At 39.2% G+C, this 23,294-nt stretch overlaps 2 protein-coding genes across 2 annotated transcripts in view; both read right to left on the reverse strand.

Moving 5' to 3' along the window:
• Positions 1–19,164, reverse strand: part of LOC106084234 (acetylcholine receptor subunit alpha-like) — a 245,542-nt gene extending 226,378 nt beyond the window's left edge. Inside the window, exon 1 of the mRNA XM_059361670.1 lies at positions 18,933–19,164. The gene's annotated coding sequence lies outside the window, so the exon portion shown is untranslated. The remainder of the gene's footprint in view (positions 1–18,932) is intronic.
• LOC131995204 (uncharacterized) lies at positions 9,103–9,779 on the reverse strand. The gene is made up of 2 exons (XM_059363466.1): positions 9,369–9,779; positions 9,103–9,313 (listed from the first exon to the last, which is right to left on the reverse strand). Exons 1-2 carry the CDS (start codon positions 9,738–9,740, stop codon positions 9,257–9,259), a joined length of 429 nt encoding a protein of 142 aa, XP_059219449.1. The 5' UTR covers positions 9,741–9,779; the 3' UTR covers positions 9,103–9,256.
• Positions 19,165–23,294: the final 4,130 nt, after the last annotated feature.

The following is a 23,294-nucleotide window of genomic DNA, read 5'->3' on the forward strand; positions in this document are numbered from 1 at the left end:
TTTTAATTTTTTATGCAGAAGCTTTAGCAACAACAACGAATCTAAAACAATGATATGATGTCGCAATTCAACAAGTACGAGGCTTTTACGAGGTTTATGACCTTTGCTACTTTTTATACGTTTTATTCAAGTATATGACATTTTCGATGTTTGTAACTATTTGATAGTCGTAAACCTAAAAATTTGTCATGCGACCCATCTCTGGTCTCCACCAACCTTCCCTTGACATATGCATGCTGTTTGTATTTGAGCAGTTCGGTGGATGGTCAACTCTTTATCATGGTATCCACAATACGTTTCATGGTTTTGAGAAGAAAGGACGTATGTCTATAGGTCTGTAGGCCTTTGCTTTGTCGAACTTTGGTGTATAAATACCACCCTTGCCTTCCCAGCCAGCACGGGATAACCATGAGCACCATGAGGAACTTTGAGCTCCGACTTGTGTGGTGTCCATCGTACATCCGCGTTTTTAGAGAGGAGAGTCTCAGTGAGGGATCAGGTGGCATTGGCTCTTAACAAAATACTAAGTGCAAATGATACTCGAGATGACAAGGCGAGTTATTGTAGTCTTTAAATAACTAATGGCCAACATCAGCGTCTGTTCCCAGGTTAGAGGCGGCTGGAGGCGAGCGTCGGATCTTGGAGCAAGCGGCTCGCGACATCGATGGATACATGTGGGATCCCACAAAACCTATGCAGTTAGGGCGTTGGGTCAGAAACCCGCCCCCGGAAAACTATAAGAACCACTCTGGGAAACAAAAGAATAATAAAAACGGACCCCCTAACGTTGACAACCCACGCAAACGAAAAATGGACCATGATTTGCGGATTTGCACCTGGAATTTCCGCGCTATTTATAGAAAAGATTCAGTATACGCGCTGGCGGATATATTGGAGGAGTAAAAGGCAGATATTAGCGCTTTACAGGAAGTGCGATAGACCGGGAATGGCGTCACAACAACACCAAACGGCGACGAGCTATACTATAGCTGCCATAACACGAGTCATGAATTTGGCTGTGGATTTGTGACTAGTTGGAGTTTGAAACACATTGTTTCAAGCTTTACTCTGGAGGAGGATTGGCTGTTCACAATCCGCATAAAGCCCAAATTCTTCAACATCAGCCTTATCTGTGCCCCGGCCTCGACGGAAGACAAAGACGAGAAGACCAAGGATTTTTTTCTACGTGCGCCTAGAGAGAGAATTTAATATTAATATCGTTCTGGGAGATTTTAATGCGAAGATGGGGAAGGGAAACGTCTTTGGTCCACCAGTCGGAAAGTTTAGCCTATACAAGATAATGATAATGGGTTGAGGCTAATAGATATCACATGGTAGTTGGCAGCACCAGATTTCAACATAAAAATATTCACAATGCCACATTGCTGTCACCCGATCAAAACACGACGAACCAAATTGATCACGTTGGAAGGAATTGATGGAAGGCATTTATCAGCGCTTAGATCTATAATTGATCCGTGGAGCGAATATAGATTCGGATCATTACCTTGTTGCAGCAAAGGCTCGCACTCGTTTGAGAATGGCGATGAAAGTACTATTTGACACTGCACGGAAGCTGGACATTGAAAAACTACAAACAGAACAGATGGCAACGGCATACTAGACTCGAGGAGTGATGAAGGTACTCCTCGTTCCGGTGATATAATGGCGCAATGGCAAACCATTGCCCACTGCTCGGAAAATGCAGCGAAATCCGTACTTGGGTATCGGAAGCCTCCCCCAATGATCCCATGGAATGGCCAAGAGTGTCGAAATGCTAATGAAGCCAACAATGCGGCATACGGAGCAACCACGCAATCAGTAGCAACGCTCCAGATGAAGGAGAGGCATCCTGAGAAAAAGAGAGAGGAGAAACGTCTATTCGGTAGAAAAAAAAAGGAAATGGGAAGACGTGAATGTGAGCGAATTGAGATGTACAGGCTTTGGTGTAGGCACATCCTCTGATAACCGATACAGATAGTGTACTGAGGACAAGGAAAGAACATTTTACTAGTCTGCTAGTGTCCGACGGTGGGGATACCGCGTAACCAAACCCTGATGATGGTATAGAATGTTTACCTGCTATTTAGAATGAGATCCAAATAGCTGTGACCCGACTCAAGAAAAACAAGGCAGCAGGAGCCGTCGTAAACAATAAACTCTCGAGCGTACTGTGTGAAAGATTTAAACGAAAAGTCAGTGAGATAATTGGGCCCTATCAATGCGGCCTTAGACCTGATAAACCCACCCTAGACCAGATATTCACATTGCGCCTAATCCTGGAAAAGACCCGAGAAGGACAAATCAGCACCTACCATCTCTTTGTTGACTACAAAGCCGCCTTAAATACCCCCTTACGTTCAAAGGTATTTCAAGCCATGACTGAGTATGGTATCCCTGGAAAATTAATAAGACTCTGCAGGATGATACTTGCTGATACGCGTTTCTCAGTAAGATTAGGAAATAATCTCTCCGAACCATTCAATATCAAACGAGGTTTCAGACAAGGAGACAGCTTATCGTGTGACAATTTCAATATCCTGCTGGAGAAGATTATACGAGATGCAGATGTGAATAGAAATGGCACACTACTCGCAAGACAACAAATGCTACTCGCCTATGCCGACGACATCGATATCATAGATCAGTCACCGGAAGTAGTAACTGCAGGCTTTTAAAGAATCGAAAGAGAATCGTTGAAATGGATCTGGCAGTAAATGGAGATAAGACAAAATGGATGGTATCAACTCCAAAAACGCCCTGCCCTACCGATCAGATAAAGAAAATAGATATAGATATATTCATTTATAGGTAGTGGCATTCGATGTGTGGCTTGTGACATTCGATGTGTGGCTTGTGGCGCCGTCCTGTTAGAACCACATGTTCTCCAAGTCCATATCATCCAATTTCTGTTTTCATCGAACGGTAGCAATTCTCATTCACAGTAACGAGCAGGTCTTGATCATCATCGATGAATTACGGCCCAATGACGCCGCTGGCTCATAAACCGTAATTTTTTCAGGATGAAATGATTACTCATGGAGTACGTGTGGACTGCTGTCTGACCAATAACGAAAATTTTGTTTTTGACGAAACCATCCAGCCAGAAATGAGCCTCATCGCTAAATTAGACGTAATGCTCTTAACGTTGAGGCCACTGACTCCGATTTTCGGTAGTAAATGTTAATAATTTCGACTCGATGTTGGCTCGTATATCTTTTCGTCATGAAATGGCAAACCTTACTGAAGAAACATGTCAAAAGTTACTAAAACTAAACTTCCCATGAATATTCCTTAAGGAACAGGGATTCATTCTCTCATATCAATGGATGCAGTACGAATAAAGTTTAAGCTCAATGATAAGGACCTCCGAGTCCGAACGGGGTGCGGCGGCATAGCGACACTACTTGGTACAGCAGAAGTTTCAACACGGCGGGAAACCTTACAAATGAAGCCAGCATTAGTAAGGGGATAACCACCGCCACTGTGGCCTCCAGATGTCAAAAGAGCGGCAAAAATATGGCATCGTTTGCTGCCCTATCGGTCTACGTTTGTAGCGTCCCTGAAAAAAAATCCATGGAACGTATTGTGGATACTACGATAAAGAGGAGGACATCCAGCGAACTGCTCAGATACAAAAGGTATGCCTATGGCAAGGGAAAGTCGGTGGAGACTGCCCCGCATGAGGTTGTGAATAAAATAGAAGAATCTTTCTATACCAAGACGTACACATTGGCGGTATCATTGACGTTGAAGGCGTGATCGACAATGTGCGGACCCACACGCTGATGCAATCCTTAGACCAGTACCGTGTGGACCGGGTCCTTAGGGACTTTATCAGCCATATCAAGAACAAGTGGATAAATTGTGGGTTCCATGATATAAATATGAAGGAAATTGGAACAGGGCACGCCACTGCATGGCATTTTATCGTCACTCCTATGGGTGAAAAGACTCTCGGATACAAATCCGATCCATGCCGCTATGGACATACACCTAAGCCAGTAGTAGACTTGTCGTGTCCTCCAAAAACTATAAAGTACCCTCCAAAAAGAAAATTTTATGTTAGGAATTCCGTGCTACGTGCAAAATCCTTAATTGTTTTTAATAGCACTCCCCTAAGTTGGTTCATCAACTAAGTCCGATATCTGTTAGACTCGAAAGCCGGGCAACGACAAAGGAAATGCTCCAACGTCTCATCATCTTCGCCGTATGCCCTACACATGCTATCACTTGCCGCACCGATTTTACATAAGTGAGCTTGTAGTCCCATGTGTCCCGCTATGATACCAATAGCTGTACCGACCTCCTTCTTACTTCCTTTGAGTAATAGCCTTGTCATTCCCCTTACTCCGTTATGGCCCGTCACCCAAACGATGCGAATTTTACCATCCTCAGAGAAGGCGTAAATCTCTTTATTACACTGCAAGACTGTTCGTAACCTTACCGTCCTGGCTGTTATTGCCCTTATTGTAATTTTACTGTCCGTAAAGATGTCCACACGTCCTCGCGTTAGCATAACACCACCTCACGCATTCCGTGATCGCCCGGATCTCCGCCTGCAGGAACGTATTATGGTCAGGCAGTTTAAAACAGATCTCAGTCCCTGGGTTCTCAATATAGACCCCTAGGCTCACTTTGTCCTCTGGCTTTGATCCATCCGTGTAAAATTATCTTCCAGATGTCAATACTAGGGTTCCGTCAATCCAAGACTGTGGCGATGGCAGAAGTGCCTCGTACTCGACCCCAAGGCTCATCTCAGGCAATTCAGGATCGGAAACCTCTTCCCTTCCTTCCAGGTTTCTTATCGCCGCCTCGATTATACCGGGGTGGTATGAGCTGCTCCCATCCTCAATCCATTCTCCCATCGCCTTAAGGCTCATACCCGCCGAGGCTGCCTCACACTTAACCTGTATGTCAATTGGTCGGATATCTAGAAAAGCCTCCAGTGCCCTAGTGGGCGTGGTCCTCATCGCTCCGCCTATGCTAAGACAACATGTTCTGTCAAACTGTTGTACGGTTCTTATGTTGCACTTTTTCTCCATAGCAGTCCCCCACACTAATGAGGCGTAAGTAAGTATTGGTCTAATCACGCTCCTGTAGATCCAGTGGACTTTCCTCGGATTCAGGTCCCATTTCGAGCCAACGGCCCGTCTATATAGTGCCCAACTTCTGTGAGCCTTTTCAGTACGCTCCTGAATGTGACACTTCCTATTCAGGTTCCTGTCCAAGATCACACCTAAGTATTAGACTTTTTAATATATCGAAAACGTCTTATTGAGGAAACGTTTTGCGTGAACAGATATACCTTCTCTGGGTTAACATTGAGACCTCTGGGACTAGCCCAGTCATATGCCATATGCAAGACGCTTTCGGCCCTTTTGCATAATTCGTTCGGATCCTTACCCCTTAGAAGTATTATAACATAGTCTGCGCAGCAGACGGGTTCAAATCCCTCCTCAGTCAGCATTCGTAATAGGTCATTTACGATGGTTGTTGTTGTTGTAGCAAAGTGTTATACACTAAGGCGGCAGCCTTTGCTGATGAAAAACTCCATCTGGTCAATCCGGTACGTACAACCGGCTGCCATGGTCACCCATAGGAGTGGCGATAAAATATGATGAATGATTTTTGTAGATATAGTGCATAGCTACAAAAAGATAGAGCTCCAGTGTTTTTGTAAATGTAAGTATTGAAATATTTTTTGCTACTTCTTTCATAATGTTTATTGATGCATTCCTTTAAAATCTTTCTTTCAAAGATTTCCATTTCTTTGGCTACTGATGGAGATATTGTAAACCACATTGGAAATCCGTAAAACTGATCTGCATCTTGCGTCTTTATAAAGAAGCAATTTGGTTTCTTGCGACAGTTATCTAGTATTAAATAAGAAAGAAAATGATGCAGCTACTTTTTATCTATTTTTGAGGAGTTTCTTGCATCAGCGTTAAATTTGGAATTTCAATGCCTTCGAGAAAGGTTGTAAGCCGTTTGCTTTCAGGAACTACTGTTCGTGGACATTTACCTGATGCATTTCTAATGCAAATCGCTTCAGATTTATCTACATTTATTTTGACACCCCATTTGTTATAGTATTCGCTGTTGATTTGAGATGCGATGAAGACAAATGTAGCGCCTTTCCTGGGGAGCTGTCATGAGCATAATTTAAGCAATCGTCTGCATACAGGATAGCTTACGAATTGGGTGTCGTGTGTGGGAAATCATTCAGAAATATGTTGAACAGAAACGGGAACAAAACACTGCCGAGCGGCAGACCACTGTTTATTTCTCCCCTGGTTACATCATTAACTCATGGATTTGTACAGAAAATTTTCGATTGTTCAAATAACTACTTATTAGTTTCACAAGAAACGGGTTCCAATATCAATCACTTTGTATAGAATTCCAATATGACTGACGGAATCAAATGCCTTTTCGATGTCGAGGGAAATGACAGTAGTGCAAATTATATTTCGTAGATTTTGGGTAATGTCGCAATGAACTTTTAGCAAAGCATGTTGCGTATAATGCCCTTGTTTGAATCCAAATTGGACGTTTGATATGGGTTCAATTATAAAATCGTTCCCAATTTTGTTTTTCAGTACATGCACAAAAATTTTACCCACATTAGAAGGAAGTGATATGGGACGAAAATCTTTCAATAATTCACCGCAATTTTTTTTTCCTATCTTCCAGTCGTTTAGAAAATATCCGTTATTTAAGCAGTTTTTGAACACGCATGAAAGAAATTCAAATGCTGATGTTGGCAAAAGAAAATTAGATATCCGGTCAATTTCGCAAGATTTTTTATGCCTTTCACCATGGGATGGGGGTATACTAATTTCGTCATTCTGTTTGTAACTCCTCGAAATATTCGTCTAAGACTTGATCGTCATGACATTTTAAATCCAACTAGCCATGTCCGTCCGTCCGTCTGTCTGACGAAAGCACGCTAAATTGAAAATTTGCACAAATACTTCTTATTAGTGTAGGTCGGTTGGGATTGTAAATGGATTATATCGGTCCACGTTTTGATATGCCATCTAAACCGATCTGGGATCTTGAATTCTTGAGCCGCTAGAGGGCACAATTCCTATCCTATTTGGCTGAAATTTTGCATGAGGTGTTTTTTTATGACTTCCAAAAACTTTGCTGAGGATGGTTCAAATCGGTTCATAACCTGATATAGCTGTCATATATACCTATCTGAGGTCTTGACTTCTTGAGCGTCTAAAGGGCGCAATTCCTATCCGATTTGGCTGAAATTTTGCACGAGGTGCATTGTTATGACTTTCAGCTGATGTGCGAAGTATGGTTCAAATCGTTCCATATCCGGGTATAGCTGCCATATAAACCGATCTGCGGTCTTGACTTCTTGAGCCTGAAATTTTGTACAATGGCTTCTCTCATGACCTTTAACATACGTGTCGAATATGGTATGAATCGGTTTATAGACTAATACAGCTCCCCTATAAACCAATCTCCCTATTTTACTTCTTCAGCCCTAAAGTGGGCAATTCTTACCAGCTTTGGCTGAAATTTTACACAACTATGGTCACCAATATTCAATTCAATTATGGTCCGAAATGAATTAATATTGTTCCAGTAACATAGCAATTCTTTTCGTTTATCCTTTGTTTGCCTGAAAAGAGATACTGTGGTAAGTGCTCGACAAATGCGATCCATGGTGGAGGGTATATAAGATTCGGCCCGGCCGAACTTAGCACGCTTTTACTTGTTTTTATTTATATTTTGTTTAATACATTTTAAATTTTCTGTAGCAGTAAAATGGTAGCTGTCATTATTTTCAAGATAGTTAAAATTTTCTCCAAATGTATAAATATGCCCTGGAATCACGTTCATGAAGGATTATAAGTTAGAAAACAGATCTTCAACTGGCTGCTCTGGTATTTTGCGCTGGAATACCGAGGAATAATAGCCCTGAAACTGTTCAGCTTTTTCGGATCTGTTTGTGATGATATTATCATTATAACAAATTCATTGACAGAAAGGAGATTTTTTATTCCCGGAAATTTTATATATCTCTTTGCAGGCGAATGGTTCAGGTTTAATATATGTTAATCTTTCATTAAATTTTTGAGCTTCCTCTATGCAAATTGTTTCCTTTATAATTATTTTCAAAAGTTGTATTTGTTTAGCAAGAATATTATACTCACTGCTAAGCTGGTTTCCGTTGCGGTGAAATATTCTTTTAAGTTTTCTCTGCTAATGGTGTTTTATTTTTAGAAGATTCTTTGCCTATTCCGTAGGTTAACCGTTTTTTATAGCAGTTTTCCGCGAATGTCTGTCGTGAACAGCGGTAAGTTCTTCATTAAAACTTTTAATAACATCGTCAATTTCTTGATTATCTAGGTTTCTGCATAACAGAGGCATTAATCTTTGATTCACAACATCAGGGTTATGTCGGAAGTCATCTCAATTGGTATCTAAATAACTGGTGAAAATTCTTGGAGAATTATTCAGGATGTTGGTGCAACCAATTTTCAACCTTAGCTTTAACGAAAAATTACCAGAAAGTGTCGGAAGTGAAGAAATTGTTAAGTTATTGTTTCCTCTGTCGATAAGTCGACAACTTATAAAGAAATGGTCTAAAAAAGACGGCCCGTTTGGGTAGGAAGGTGAATTGTCAAAAAATTCTAACCACATCCTGTGAATTATCTGCCAGCGAATTATAGGGAAATTTCCCATCTGAATTATCCAAATAGTTACCTCACCATGTATTCCTTTAGTTTAAATCTCCACCTAGTATAAATTCATCATAATTCTTACAAATTTGCAGCAGTCTATCCAAATCCGTTATCAAATTTTGCGGTGCATAAATGCATGTAATGTACACGGATCCGATCAAGTATTTGTAGGAGTTGTTGCGCAAAATCTCTATTTGGGTGAGAAAGGTATTGATTCCAACGCCATATATGATATGGAGTTTTTGATTAAAACAGCCACAGCCAACGGGTGGGTTATCATAAACAAAGTTATAACCATTTATGTGAATACGTTTGTTTCTTCTCAGGTGACATTCTATTTGTCTAATTCTATCAATAATAGAATTGAATTGATTGAATTATAATAAATTTAAAATTCTATGGTCCGTATTGAGCTCTTACTTTATTGAAAAGTCTTTAAAAGATCGCCCTGGCTTCAGTTTTCTGCATGCTATGAAAATCATTTAAAAATATGTTAATTTGCTATTCCAGGGTTAATTCTTCTGGTTCTAGGAATTATTCAGCCAGTTTTAAAAAGTTTTCAATGCAAGCGGGTTTTGATTGACAAGAACTTTGCTGTGATATTGCTGCTTGGAATAAATTGGCAAATGGTTTCCCTGGGGTTTGATTAGCATAACTTACTACTTTGTTCACGTTGATTGCCGAAGTCTTCCTTCCAGTGGCCTTGGCTATTTTGTTTTGCCTTGTCGCTCCAGTTGGCAAGGTGGCCATTGGTTTTACAATTTGCACAGAATGATTCCGAAGCATCAGACCGGGTTCGCTGGCATTCCCCTGGGGAGAGCCTTTTTTCACATTTGACACTGTTAAATGGAGAGCTACAGTTTTTGGAGACGTGACCCAACGTTGGCATTTATGGCACTGAATGGTACCATCGGGATCGGGAGCGAACCTGTCCAAGTCCTGCATTATTCCATCAATATCGGAATCTGGATATAGACCACGTATAGTTAAGGACACTTGCTTAATGGCCTTTGCATCCAAAAGAGCCATCATAGATTCATGAACTATTGGGTCAGAAAAGTTCAATTTGCTTTTTTGTTTATTGACGTTTTTTTACTTTAAAAGAAAAAACTGGTATGGTTACCTTTAGATAATCAACAACGGCCTTTATGTTTACATTAAAGACAAAAATTGGAGGGCACCATTTTGTCGTTGGTTCCGAATTGATTTCTACATTATTGTAGTTGATGCTTTGTGAAGCTACCACCTTTGATGTATTTTGTATATCGACATCAGCTAAGACATTTTATAAGCCAAATCAGTTCTACTCCTGAGATGTATGGTTAGCCAATCGAGCAGATTGATGTTTGAAGGTGAAAGTGAATTTTCTATCCTCCGCCTTTTGTGATCATTTTTAACAATTGTCGCATTGTTGTTTACGTTTCTGTTGCATTCTTCAGCATCAGCCTGTTGAGCACTTGAAGTCGTCGCTACTACTTCTTCTTCCGCTTCATAATAATCCATGCCTGGAGACTTAAATTCAGGCATCTTAAAAGCAGTGTCTGCAATTATGATCCCTGGCAGTTGTATAATTTCAATAAAATCCAAAAATTTCATAAAGATTTTCAGCATACACAAAAAGAACGTCCGATCAGTATCAGGTTGCCACACTTTTTTCCTTCGGTATACATAGAATGGTTTATGACATCGGCGGTCATTAAACCGATTAGACCATTAGTTATGGGCACAAAATAACTTGTCGCCTAAAAAACCTACTAAAAGACTTTGGGCTAAAGAAGGAATGTCGATCGATCAGTCATAGCCCATATTTATTGTGAGCAGATTGAGTTAAACTATAATATATATTGTGTCTAATCGGAATATGGGTTTTTATCTATATATATAAAATAATAGTGTGACTGACTGATATTCGTCCAGAAGAATTAGCTGAAAAGTCCCTCTTGGTACGAAGGTGCGAGATAAAGCTGGATTTTTAAAAATTCGAACTAAAACATATTCAAACTAGTAAATTAGTTAATACAGCATTGTTTTAGTCCTTCACTTAACACTCATTTGTTTATGCTAATGCAAAGCCATATTACAACAACAGTAGGTCCCGGCACGGGATAGCTGCGAGCACTACACAGGCTGGAGCATTGAGATCCGATTTGTGTGATGTTCATTGCTGTCACGGGAAGCGTCCACAGGCTGCGGTTAGTGAAATGCTTCATACGGAGTAGCTGCAACGGCGGTAGCGGACAATCAGCGGTATCGAGCGTATAGTCTCCGTGAGAGGTCGGACGGCACCGGCTCTTGCACAAATACTCAGTGCCTATGATGCTCGATATGACAAGGCGTGTTATTGGCGCCTCTAAATAACTAAAGGCCAACCTGTTCCAGCGGTGATCGGTGCTTTGGACCCGAACGAACTTGCTCACCTACAGGAGCATGACGAGGATCGCCACCTCCATATGAAAATGTGGCTACAACAACAACAGTAGGTACGTTAAATACAAGAGAAAATCATTAGGTGCAAGACTATGAGCTTACTAATAGAAATTCTCAGTGCGAAAATAACAAATGTATTACATATGGAATACATAATATAATTCGTTATAGGATTGACATTTTATAAGATACCTCAAAAATAAAGGGGGTAATTTCATTTGCCAAAAACTGCACATTGATTACCGAGTGTTACACCTTATTAAATGAAGTTGGAATGTTATGGTTTTGTGAGTGACGATTCTTTTTTCATTTTTGTGTAACGTTATCTTCTCTGTTGCCGTCTTGTCGCCTCAAAAAATATACATGAAAATATTTGCTTTGCGTTGTATAGAATAAAAGACGTTTCTTAGTAAAACAATTTGTATACCCTCCACCATAGGATAGGGGCATACTAATTTCGTCATTCTGTTTGTAACACCTCGAAATATGCGTCTGAGACCCCATAAAGTAAATATATTCTTGATCGTCATGTCATTTTAAGTCGATCTAGCCATGTCCGTCCGTCTGTCTGTCGAAAGCACGCTAACTTTCGAAGGAGTAAGCTAGCCACTTGAAATTTTGCACAAATACTTATCATTAGTGTAGGGTGGTTGGGATTGTTAATGGGCCAAATCGGTCCATGTTTTGATATAGCTGCCATACAAACCGATCTGGGGTCTTGGCTTATTGAGCCTCTAGATGACGCAATTCTCTTCCGATTTGACTGAAATTTTGCATGTGGTGGTTTGGTATCACTTTCAATAACTGCTTTAAGTATCGTTCAAATCGGTTCATGTTTTAATACAGCTGCCATATAAACCGATCATGGGTCTTGACTTCTTGAGCCTCTAGAGGGCGCAATTCTGTTCCGATTTGAGATTTTGCACATAGTGTTTTGGTATCACTTCCAACAACTGTGTTAAGTATGATTCAAATCGGTTCATAATCTGGTATAGCTGTCATATAAACCGATCTTGAATCTTGACTTCTTGAGCCAATAGAGCGCGCAATTCTTATCCGATTTAGCAGAAATTTTGCATGAGGTGTTTTGTTGTGACTTCTAATAACTGTGCTAGGTATGGCACAAATAGGTACATAACCTGATATAGCTGTCATATAAACCGATTTGGGATCTTGACTTCTTGAGCCTCTAGAGGACACAATTTCTCATCTGATTTGGCAGAAATTTTGTACAACGGCTTCTCTCATGACCTTCAACATACGGGTCTAATATGGTCTGAATCCATCAATAGCTTGGTACAGCTCCCATATAAACTTATCTCCCGATTTTGCTTCTTGAGCCCCAACAAGGCGCAATTCTTATCCGAACGAACTGAAATATTACACAATGACTTCTACAATGTTCAGCATTCATTTATGGTCCGAATCGGACTATAACTTGATATAGCTCCAATAGCATAACAGTTCTTTTTCAGTATTCTCTGTCCATATTTTAGAATAATAGAGACCGATCTTCCGAATAATTTCTTGCCTCCTAAACATTTCCAAAGTCAAAATGGTGTTTAAAATCCCTAATATTGAATTTAATAATAAAAGATGATTTTTGCTATTTTTCCATTTAACAGAATAAATTATCAATAATTTGATTTTCTATAAAATTGTACAAATAATAATGTATTAAAATACATTAATTATAAATTTCATATCAAATACTTGTTAAATTATGTATTCTATTTAACGAATTATACAATGCTTCCTTCGAACATAGAAAAAGAATCTATTCTTTTCCTAGGACATCTCCCGTGTTAAGAATAACTTATTCTGGAATCAATAAGCTATAGAGGCTATCGATTACCTTCTCATATACCATTCATTGATTACCTTTTTCCACTGGGTCATTATTACGCTCCACAAATTGAGTGGCATAACATGAGAGCACTTGGTGAGAGCATGACAGATAAAGTTGGATGTGTGAAAGATAGAGATCACTGGTTGGTTGGGTTTTGTAGTCGTGGGTGATGTGCTTGGTTTGTTCATACGGAGGTCAGAGGTTTAATTTATTTTATGATGTTCACAACGGCTTAGAACAACTATGGAAGCGCACTTATTGTGTGTAAAGATTGAAGTGGAAAATAAAAAAATTAAGTTGTGAACGGTCCTGCTTAGTCACCCAGTGCAGTATATTTGTTTATTTGCGGAGTGGACAATGCCATTTTTTTCGCCTTATTGTTTTTATAGACCCAAAAATTTTGGATTTGCTTCTATATCATTATGTCAAAGAGTTGCTTTGGTTGATAGTTTTACATTAAGACTCAAACACGGTTGAATCGATTTTCATTAAATTGTCAAATAATGCAAGCCAAAATCCAAGGTGTATACAGTGTTCTTTACTTTTCGATATCCAAAGAGACGGGCCCTCCCCCTTAACCTAATTTTCAAAAACTCTTTATATTGGCAATGGGCGCTCAGATTGAAGCGATATTTTGTTTGCACCTGCTCTAAAACATTGGGATAACGCCCCATGCACAAAATTAACATGTAATACGATTTGGTTTAAATGAGCGTATTTAAATGGTATTTGGAAGTAGAATACAGCTCAGATAAAAAAAAATTGGTCTAAAATGTCTGAGGACCGTTCCACTTATAACGAAGTATGTGGTTGGCCAGCCACTTCAAAAAAAAACTCAAAACAGGACAATACGGTAATCAAATGAAAGGTGTTTGATAGTACATTACGAATCTGATATTAATATTAGATATCAAGTATTGGGGTGGCCGACCACACCAAAAACATTCTTTATCGGTTGAGTAAAAATTCGAAACATGTATCAAAATAAGGGGTCAATTAGGGCAATATGGTACTCCATTGAAAGGTAATTGGGAGTAGAATACGAATTTGAAATTAAAATTTGCCACCACGTCACAGAGCTGCAACCCCATAAACCACTTCAAAACGGAACTGGATGCCGTTTGGAACTATATGGGACTTAAATTAAAGGTATTTGGGAATAGAATACGTCTCGAGAGGGCCACTTCTGTCCCCAAACGAAAAAATAGGCCGAGAGGAACGAAATGGAACTGAAATTAATGGTATTTGGAAAAAAAATGTGAATTTGAAATCAAAATTTGGCAGCGAATAACAGGGCCCAAAAATTCTCCCTCCTTCTCCAAATAATCCCCCTCCACTATAAGCCTCTCAAAAACAAAAGTAGTATGATTGGTGTAATATTGGACTCCATTGGAAGTTATTTTCTAGTGTAGAGCAAACATTTGGATTCCGATTTCGGAAGTAAGCGTGGGAGCTGCTATTCGAACATGTGGTCATATAAAAGGTCGTTGACAGTGGAATGTGAATCAGGTATTAATTTTAGACATCAAGTGTTTGGGGAACCACCCGACACAGTCAACCGGGACATTATGGGAGTTACATGAAATGTATTTAAAATAAGATTTCGAATATTAGATATCCTCCAAATATCGTCGCAAACGCTAATGAGGAACGACCAGCACAATTTAGGAACTCAATAAAAGGACTTTGCAACTAATATACGAATCTGATATTCCAATTTGAGTAAAGTATCTGCGGCCGCCACAAAATTCCTTTAATGAACAATACGGAACTCAAAGTAATGTTGATTTGTAGTGTAGTGTAGTGTAGAATTTTTTCGACATGTCCCACTGAAATCGAAATTTTGTGTTCGTTTGCCCAAAAAAATGTAACCCAACCGCAGGGTGTAGATTTCGATTGCAATGTGTTGCCTACAGAGAGTACAAAAATTTTGCATTTCCTGCACCGTGGCAAGTCTGAGTAGAATGCATCAATTTAAAGCAGTTGTTACTACACCAAAATAGAGGCATACACTGAATATTAGGCCTATTCGTGGGGGTCAACATTAAGGTCAACTGTGCATAACTTCACTCGAAAAACGGCTGATTGCCTTCATAAAAGCAAATTTGTTTGAATATTGGAAGTTACAAATTCCGCATATGAACATATTCGATTGAAAATGTTAAAAGTTCAAAAAAGCTAAATTTTGTTCCGTACAAGTGTAGCAATTTCGAAATTACCTTAATGGACTTTGATAGTAGAGTACCAATCATGCTCCCAAAATTAAAATAACGTTGATCCTGTAAGGTCCTGTGAGACTTTAAAGCTTATGTATTTTTATCTTATAATCACACATACGATAAACAAATAGAGTAATGCAGCTCCGAGAAAGACCCAAGGCTCTGGGCATCAACTTCACAACATTTAAAGAAACCTTCAATATTAAATAGCCACATTACGATGTAGCGAAGCACACCGAGGCAGCTAGTCTTACATATAAAATTCAATTTGTGTTTGTTTGTTTGTTCCGCATAGACTCAAAAACGGCTGAACCTATTACCTTGAAATTTTCACAGATTGTGTAGGTTGGTCTGGAAGAAAAGATAGGCTATTTAATTTTTTGATATCGGGAGGGGGACGGACCCTCCCCTTACCCCAAAAGTACTACCCAAAAATAAAAGTCAACCGATCGGGACAATATGGGATTCAAATGAAAGGTATTCAAGAGTAGAGTACGAATTTCATAATAAAAGTTGGGTCCAAGTACGTGGGGGCCGTCCAAGCCCCAAACCCCCTTAAAATAGGTTTATTTGACGATCATGACAATATGGGTCTCAAACGAAAGGTATTCGAGAGTAGATTACGAATATGGCCAGGAAGTAGGAATCGGCTTTATAATTTATTGATAACGGAAGGGGCGTTACTCCAAAAACACCACCCAAAATCAAAAGTGGGCCGATAAGGACAATATGGTTATCAAATGAAAAGTATGCGGGAGTAGAATCTGGCATACAAATTCATGTTGAAGTATAGGGGGTCACCCCACCTTCACAAAAACGCTCAAAATGGGAACATTTGCCAATCACGGATATATGAAACTCGGTTTGTTTGTTCTGTATAGACTGAAAACGGCAGAACCAATTTCTCGAAATTTTCGCATATTGTGTAGGTTGGTCTGAAAGGAAACATAGCCTATATTATTTTTCGGTATTGGAAAGGGGATGGACCCTCCCCAAAAACAAAGTCCAAAATCAAAAGTGGGCCGATCGGAACAATATAGGTATCAAATGAAAGGTTTTGGAGAGTAGAATACCAATATGTCATTAAAATTTGAGTCTAAGAGCCCATCGAGCCGCCCCAAACCCAAAACTCCCCCAAACAGACATATTAGACGTTCATTTCAATATGGGGATCAAATGAAAGGTATTCGGGGGTTGATTTCGAATATGACATACATAATCAGATCGAAGTATAGGGGGTAACGCCACCCCTTAAACACACCATGAGACCCATTATGACTATATGATACTTGGTTGAACCGAATTTCTTAAAATTTTCCTAGATTGTTTACGTGTTTTTGGAAGGAAACAAAGGCTATAAAATTTTTAGATATCGGGTGGAGGCGGACCCTCTCCCTTACCCCAAAAATGCCACCCATATCTTAAAGTGGTCCGATGGGAACAATAAGGGTATCAAATGAAAGGTATTGGAGACCAGAAAACGAATATGGTATTACAATTTGGGTCCAAGTACCCAGCGAGCCCCCCATCCCAGAACTCCTCTAAACAGATATATTCGAAGTTCATGTCAATATGGGACTCAAATAAAAGGTATTTGATTACAAATATGTAATAAAACATTAGGTTCAACTATGGGAGGTCGCCCACCCCCAAATGGGCATATTAGCTGACCATGGCTATATGGGACTCAAATGAAAGGTATTGGAGAGTAGATTACGAATATAACATTAAAATTTGCGTTCAAGTCTAGGTGGCGCTTTTCCTCCTATAGATACGTCAATGAAAGGTATTTGAGAAAAGAAAACGAATTAGATATCCAATTTTGGAGCCAAATGTTTTGGGGTACGCCCTAAAGCACCCCCCAAAATTAACTTCATTTCCGTTGGGAATAAAACCGAATTTGATATATATTTTCAATGCAAAGTGCCGGTGGCCGCTCAGCCCCAAAACAGCCTTCAAAGGGTTCATATTTACCGGCCATGGCAATATGGGGCAATATTAAAGGGATTTGGATATGCAATTTGATATCCATATTTGAGTCGAAATGTCTAAGGTGCCATCCCTCTCCTAATGAGAACATTACCCTAAGGAAGAACATTACCACCAGGAACCGAGAAGGGACAAATTCTCACACATCAATGAGTTCTCTCCGATTCAAGTTTAAGCTCAATGGTAAGGGACATTTTCTTATAGCCGAGTCCGAACGGCGTCCCGCAGTGCGACACCTCTTTGGGGAAAATTTTTTAAATGACCATGCATAACATTGTACCACGCAAATGTCGCTAACATAAAGAGGGGATAAACACCGCTTTGTACGATGTTCTCGCCAGGTTTCGAACGCGTTCAGCGTCATAGGCTACAATGACACGTAGTCTGGGCGAAGTGTCCTCACCCTAATAAGATATTAGAGAGTTAAAGAAGGCGCAGCGGAACGGACCCGGTTCGGCTAGTGTTATATGAAATCGTGAGCCCATATATCTTGGAAATCGGCTACATTCGAAAGCACCATATGATTCACGATACCAAATTTCATCAAAATCGTGTGAAAATTAGCCTTCTGTGGGTAGAGGTTGGCCTTTAAGGGCGCTATATCTACAATCGTCAATATTTGGTGCATGGGTGGAAAATCCTTGGAGCCAACGTAGAGCAGAGGTTAACATGTCCCTCTATGACGCTGAACGCATGGCTTCGAATCCTGTCGAAAACATCGGAAAAATTGTAAAGCTGTGTTTATCCCCTCCTAGTGGGGGCGACATTTTTTAGGTACCATGCCATCCAAAAGTTTTCGGTCAAGAGGTATCTCATTGTGGCCCGCCTTTCAGACTCGGCTATAAAAAGGAGACGCCTTATCATTGAGGTCTCTAAACTTTGGAAGTTTGCCCCTATTCCTTAATGAAATGTTCATGGGCAAATTTGCATTGGGTAGAGGCCTTACAGACAGACTGTTCTAAATTTCAGCGAACAAAGGTAAAAAATACTCCTTTTTCGAATAGAGAAACTTGCATTAGGGGATCAGCATATATGACAGCTATATCCAGACATGGTCAAATTGAACCCATTTTCGAAATGTCTGGGGAAAGGCCTCAAACAACTCATTGTTTGAAAGACGAAGCGAATTTGAGAAAAATCTCCTATAAAATGAGCGGGAAATTAAGTTGAGAGATCGGCCTCAATGGAATCTTTTCCAAAACGTGTACTGACATGACCTATTTTTGGTCCTAAGTCTTTTTTATTAACAAGAAATATCTGTTCCCAGTTTCATCCATCTACTCCAAATTTTCTATTTTTGGCCAACAATTAACAACAACAACAATTTACCAAATTTTTAACCACTTATCAAATATTTTCTGAATAGTATATTTATTTTCAGATTTTGTAACGAATAACATTTGTTTCAATCTTAGTTGATTGATTGTATTAAACAGGGCCAAATTCGATACAATCTAATGTACCTAGCAATATACATCCACAGAACATTGTACGTAGTTCGACTTAAAATTTTAGGCATTTACGTGTACACTCACGTGTATAATACAATATGTACTTTTGTGAAACAATTTTTAGTGAAACTTGTCCAGTTGTAACAAAACAAATAATGTCTAGTAAAATTCCTTTTCTTTATAGTCAAATTACATTGTTATTAAGCAGAGAGCTTTTCATTGTTTATTTTCGCAACTTTTTCACCACACACACAAGATTGAAATTCTTCACTATTATGCATTAAATCACCTGGTAGACTTTTTCTTCGATTTAATCTTATTGAATGTTTTTTAATTCCTTTTTTCAGATTTTATGTAACACCTGAATATTTTCAATTAGAGTTTTTATTTATGTGAATACAACTTCTTTCCGTTTACCACCAATCATAAGAGAATATCAGAGAAAACTGGATTCTGTAGTCTATGCAACGCGAATGATGGGCTTTGACATTTCAGTACACCACATAAACACTTCCAGTTCGTTCCAGCATGCGCTGCTTGTTATTGTCATTATGCATCGGTGTTATGAATGAAATATTTTGAAAATAGTGGTGGGAACATGGATGTATGTATATATCAAAACACAATAAAAAAGCATCGGTTAGAAATTTAAGATGTTCGCAGAACTCAACCACGTGCTCAAAAGAGAGAACAGCTGATGTTTATACTCTTTGCTGGCACATCCTCCGTACGGCGCACGTGTCGAAACTTCACATAATGCTTAACAAATATTGATATATATAAGTTTGGCATATACAAGCACACGAAGTATAAGAGTTTTGAAATACGGGTGTACCTAAGGTGCATCTTAATATATATAGAGACATGTAAACATATGTATATATATGTAAGAAGGAAAGTTTTAACTATCCACAGATTTTGTTTACGATTTTTTGTGCCTTAGTGTTAGATGTTCTTGCTCATAAATGACTATGTATTTTATAAATATTTGTTTACTTTAAGTAATCATTTTTAACGTATTAAAGCACGAAGTCGTCAGGAAAAAATTTTCCAGAAACTTAATTTCTTTTTCGAATTAAATGACGACAATATTAATACTGGTCTTAAAAGTGCAAGCTTGCGTTTTACAAAGTGCTTTTGTAAAGAACGACGCACAATGTCACGGCCGTGGCCAAAAATGGCAAAAGACAACATTTTCGGAATGCAAAATGTTGGTTAAAATTTTCTAGAGAACATTCCAATTACTGTGAATGTGAAATTTGGTTTCAATATGTCAAGTGGGTTTGTATATATGGGGTTCAAATCCAATAATATTAGGTTATGCCTTTTTCCTTGTTGGATGTAATTTATAGTTACCCAAAACTGAAGTACTTAGTAAGACAAAGTCGTGGAAGTGAATCCCAATTTAAGTAGATCAGGAAAAAATTTGTTCAAAAACTTTTGCCCTAGTGAGTTCTTAAACCTGTAAAAGTATCAGCAACATCTGCCTGCAACAACAAAACCACAGGATGAGATTCGTATATCGGTTTGACTCCTTGAGCCACTAGAAGCCTCAATTTTTGTCCGATTTGGCGTGTTTTGTTATGAATAACAATAACTGTGCCAAGTACGGTTCAAATCCGGCCATAATCTGATATAGGTCCCATCTAAACCCATCTCCAGATTTGACATCTTGAGCCTCTGGAAACAGAAATTGTTGTACGATTGGGCTGAAATTTTGCACGTAGTGGTTTATTTTGACTTCACGGAAAGTATTGTCCAAATTGGTCTGTAACCTGACATAGAAGCTTTCATTTTTTGCCTGATTTAGCAGAAATTTGGTATTTAAAGTACACATTCACATGTCCTTCAACTAAGTTATATGTGGAAATATTTAGGAAAATCCATGGAGGTGGGTTCCCAAGATTTAGCAAATGGTTAGAAGTGAGAGATAGAAATAAGGCATATACGACTGCAGCGCCTAAATAATTGGTTGAAGATCATATAAAAAAGAAAATGAAACAACTTAAATCTATCTTAACACCGCAACCCAGAAAAACAATGTACGAACCTGATATCGATGGAAAAAGGTCTAGAGAGATATAAAGGCTATATGCAAATATGGCGCAATTGGATTCATAGATTGCTTGGATAGAGGCCATAAATAAATTTCTGTTCCAAATTTCGGTACGGGCTTTGAGAGGTGTAATAGAACTCATTGATCCGAATTTCAGAACAATCGGCAGAAAATAGTTTTTTTATAAGCCAAACCCTTTAATCGGGAGATCGGTCTTTATGACAGCTATATAGAAAAAGTATCCCCTTTGGCCCATATTTGGCATAGTCGTCTACAATAATAACAAGTAAAAAGGCATTAAGTTCGGCCGGGCCGAACTTTGGATACCCACCACCTCGTGTATATATGTAAATCCCCTTTCGTCACAATCTGGTAAATATTGAATAACTTATGCACCGAAATTCGGCACGGACATTGAGTGGTCTAATAAATATAAGTCACTGTTCAATTTTGTAAAACAAAATATTTGGCAGCCATATCCAAATAAAAACCGAACCATAAAGGCTACGGATGTCGACTAGCCTAACATAAGTCACTGCGTCAAGTTTCAACGAAATCGGATAATAAATGCGCTTTTTATAGGCCCAAGACTTTAAATCGAGTTTTCTTTTCATATGGCGCACACCTAAAGTCTTAAAAAAATTCACTGTTCCAAATTTCAGCGAAATCGGGTAATACATACAGCTTTTATGGGCTTCAGACCCCCTATCTGGTAATAAACAAAGCTTTTATGAGCGTCAGACCCTTTAGCGGGAGATCGGTCTATATGGCAGCTATATCTAAAAATAGTTCGATCTGAATCATATTTGGGTCAGATGTCGGGAAGCCTTAAACTACTCACTGTTTCAGCCTTAAACTACTCACTGTTAAAACATAACGCATTCATGGGCATTAGACCTTTTATCGAAAAATCGGCCTATATAGCAGCTATATCCAAATATGGTCCGATTTGGCCCGTTCAAGAACTTAACCAGCGTGCATTTCACCTCAATATCTCAATTTTTGAAGGCTATAGAGTGATTACAACAGACGGGTGGACAGACACACGGACATCTTTAAATCGTCTGACATTTTCCTAAAGCAGGTTTTCGAACAATTCTGAAATTATCTTCTTCAAAAAAACAGCGCATAGTGGTTCAGGATTGTTTTATTCTGGCCAAAAATCTATAGATGACTCCTTCTATTTTTGGGCATCTTTGCTATGAACTCACTCACTGGGCGACGTAGTCACGGAGAGGGGTGGAGGAGTTCGTCTAACTCAAAATAATTGCTATTTTAACTTGGAATTTTTATAATAAAAATTATTTTGTATTGTACTTAAATTATAGAGCTCTCAAAATACTGACATTTTCCTTAAACAGGTTTTCGAACAATTCTAAAATTATCTTCAAAAAAACAACGCACGGTGGTTCAGGATTGTTTTATACTGGCAAAAAATCTGTAGGGTAGGTTTAAGTAGCAGTCTGACATCAGATTCACTTAGACGTTTGCCTCCATTCCATCTTGCGAATGTTCACATCCGCTAAATCAGACAAGTTCTCAAAGAAATGAGAACCTAAAGTGGAACTCCTGACTGCCAGAAAAATTTCCACCATAGTAAGGCCGCTTCGGTCCTTCTGATGGCATGAGGATTTGACGCTGTTCTTATCCAGGAACCATGGGTGTGTGGAGGAATCGTTTGTGGACCAAGAATTATGGGATTTAAACTCCTCAAGGATACGGAGAATGGGAGACATAGAGCCTGTATTTTTGCAAAGAGTAGTCTAAATGTTTTCTTCTTCTGTCGCTTAGCACTGAAGATTCAGTAGTAGCCAGTCTTGAAATAAATAAGTTTCATTACTGTCTGGTTTCACTATATATGGCACACGATTCAGAGATGCCGCCTTCAAACCTTAAGTTGCTGGTTGAAGCCGCTTCTGCATGGAAAAAGAGCCTCATTGTAGGAAGTGATACTAATGTACATCACCAGATATGGGAAAGTTCGGATGTCAACGAAAGGGGTGAGCTGCTTATTGAATATATTATAAGTTGCAATCTGGCGATTTGTCATAGAGGGAAGAAACCGACCTTTATTACCAGGAACAGGCAGGATGTTCTAGATGTTACCTTTGTATCGGAGAATATAGGCGGTGGGATATGTGACTGGAAGGTGTTGGATGACCACAGCTTCTCTGATCGTCGGTATATTAGTTTCAGCATTGGGGAAAATACCGCAGAAGTGGTCCCCGGCTAAACAGAAGGAAGGCAGTTTGGGACAAATTTCGTCACACATTCTGCACGACTATTCCTTCTAGACCAAGAAGGGAAAGGAAACTGCGGAGAATATAGACATAACGGTCATGCGGATGACTAAGGCTCTGAATAACTCGCTTGTATCAGCATGTCCTAGTGCCAAGAGGCAATCAGCGACCGCCTAGTTGGTCTAAGGAAGGACTACAGGAAACTCTTCAACAAAGCGAAAACCACGTCCATAATGCTGAGCCAAGAAAATATAAGGGCGAGCTCAAAAAGGCTCAGAACAAATCCAGGCTAAAGAAGATCTTATCCTCGAGACCTTAACGGTGGGATATATTCAGAAGTCAGAGAATACATGGA

The sequence above is a fragment of the Stomoxys calcitrans genome, chromosome 2 (assembly GCF_963082655.1).
Source record: "Stomoxys calcitrans chromosome 2, idStoCalc2.1, whole genome shotgun sequence".
Lineage (NCBI taxonomy): Eukaryota > Metazoa > Arthropoda > Insecta > Diptera > Muscidae > Stomoxys > Stomoxys calcitrans.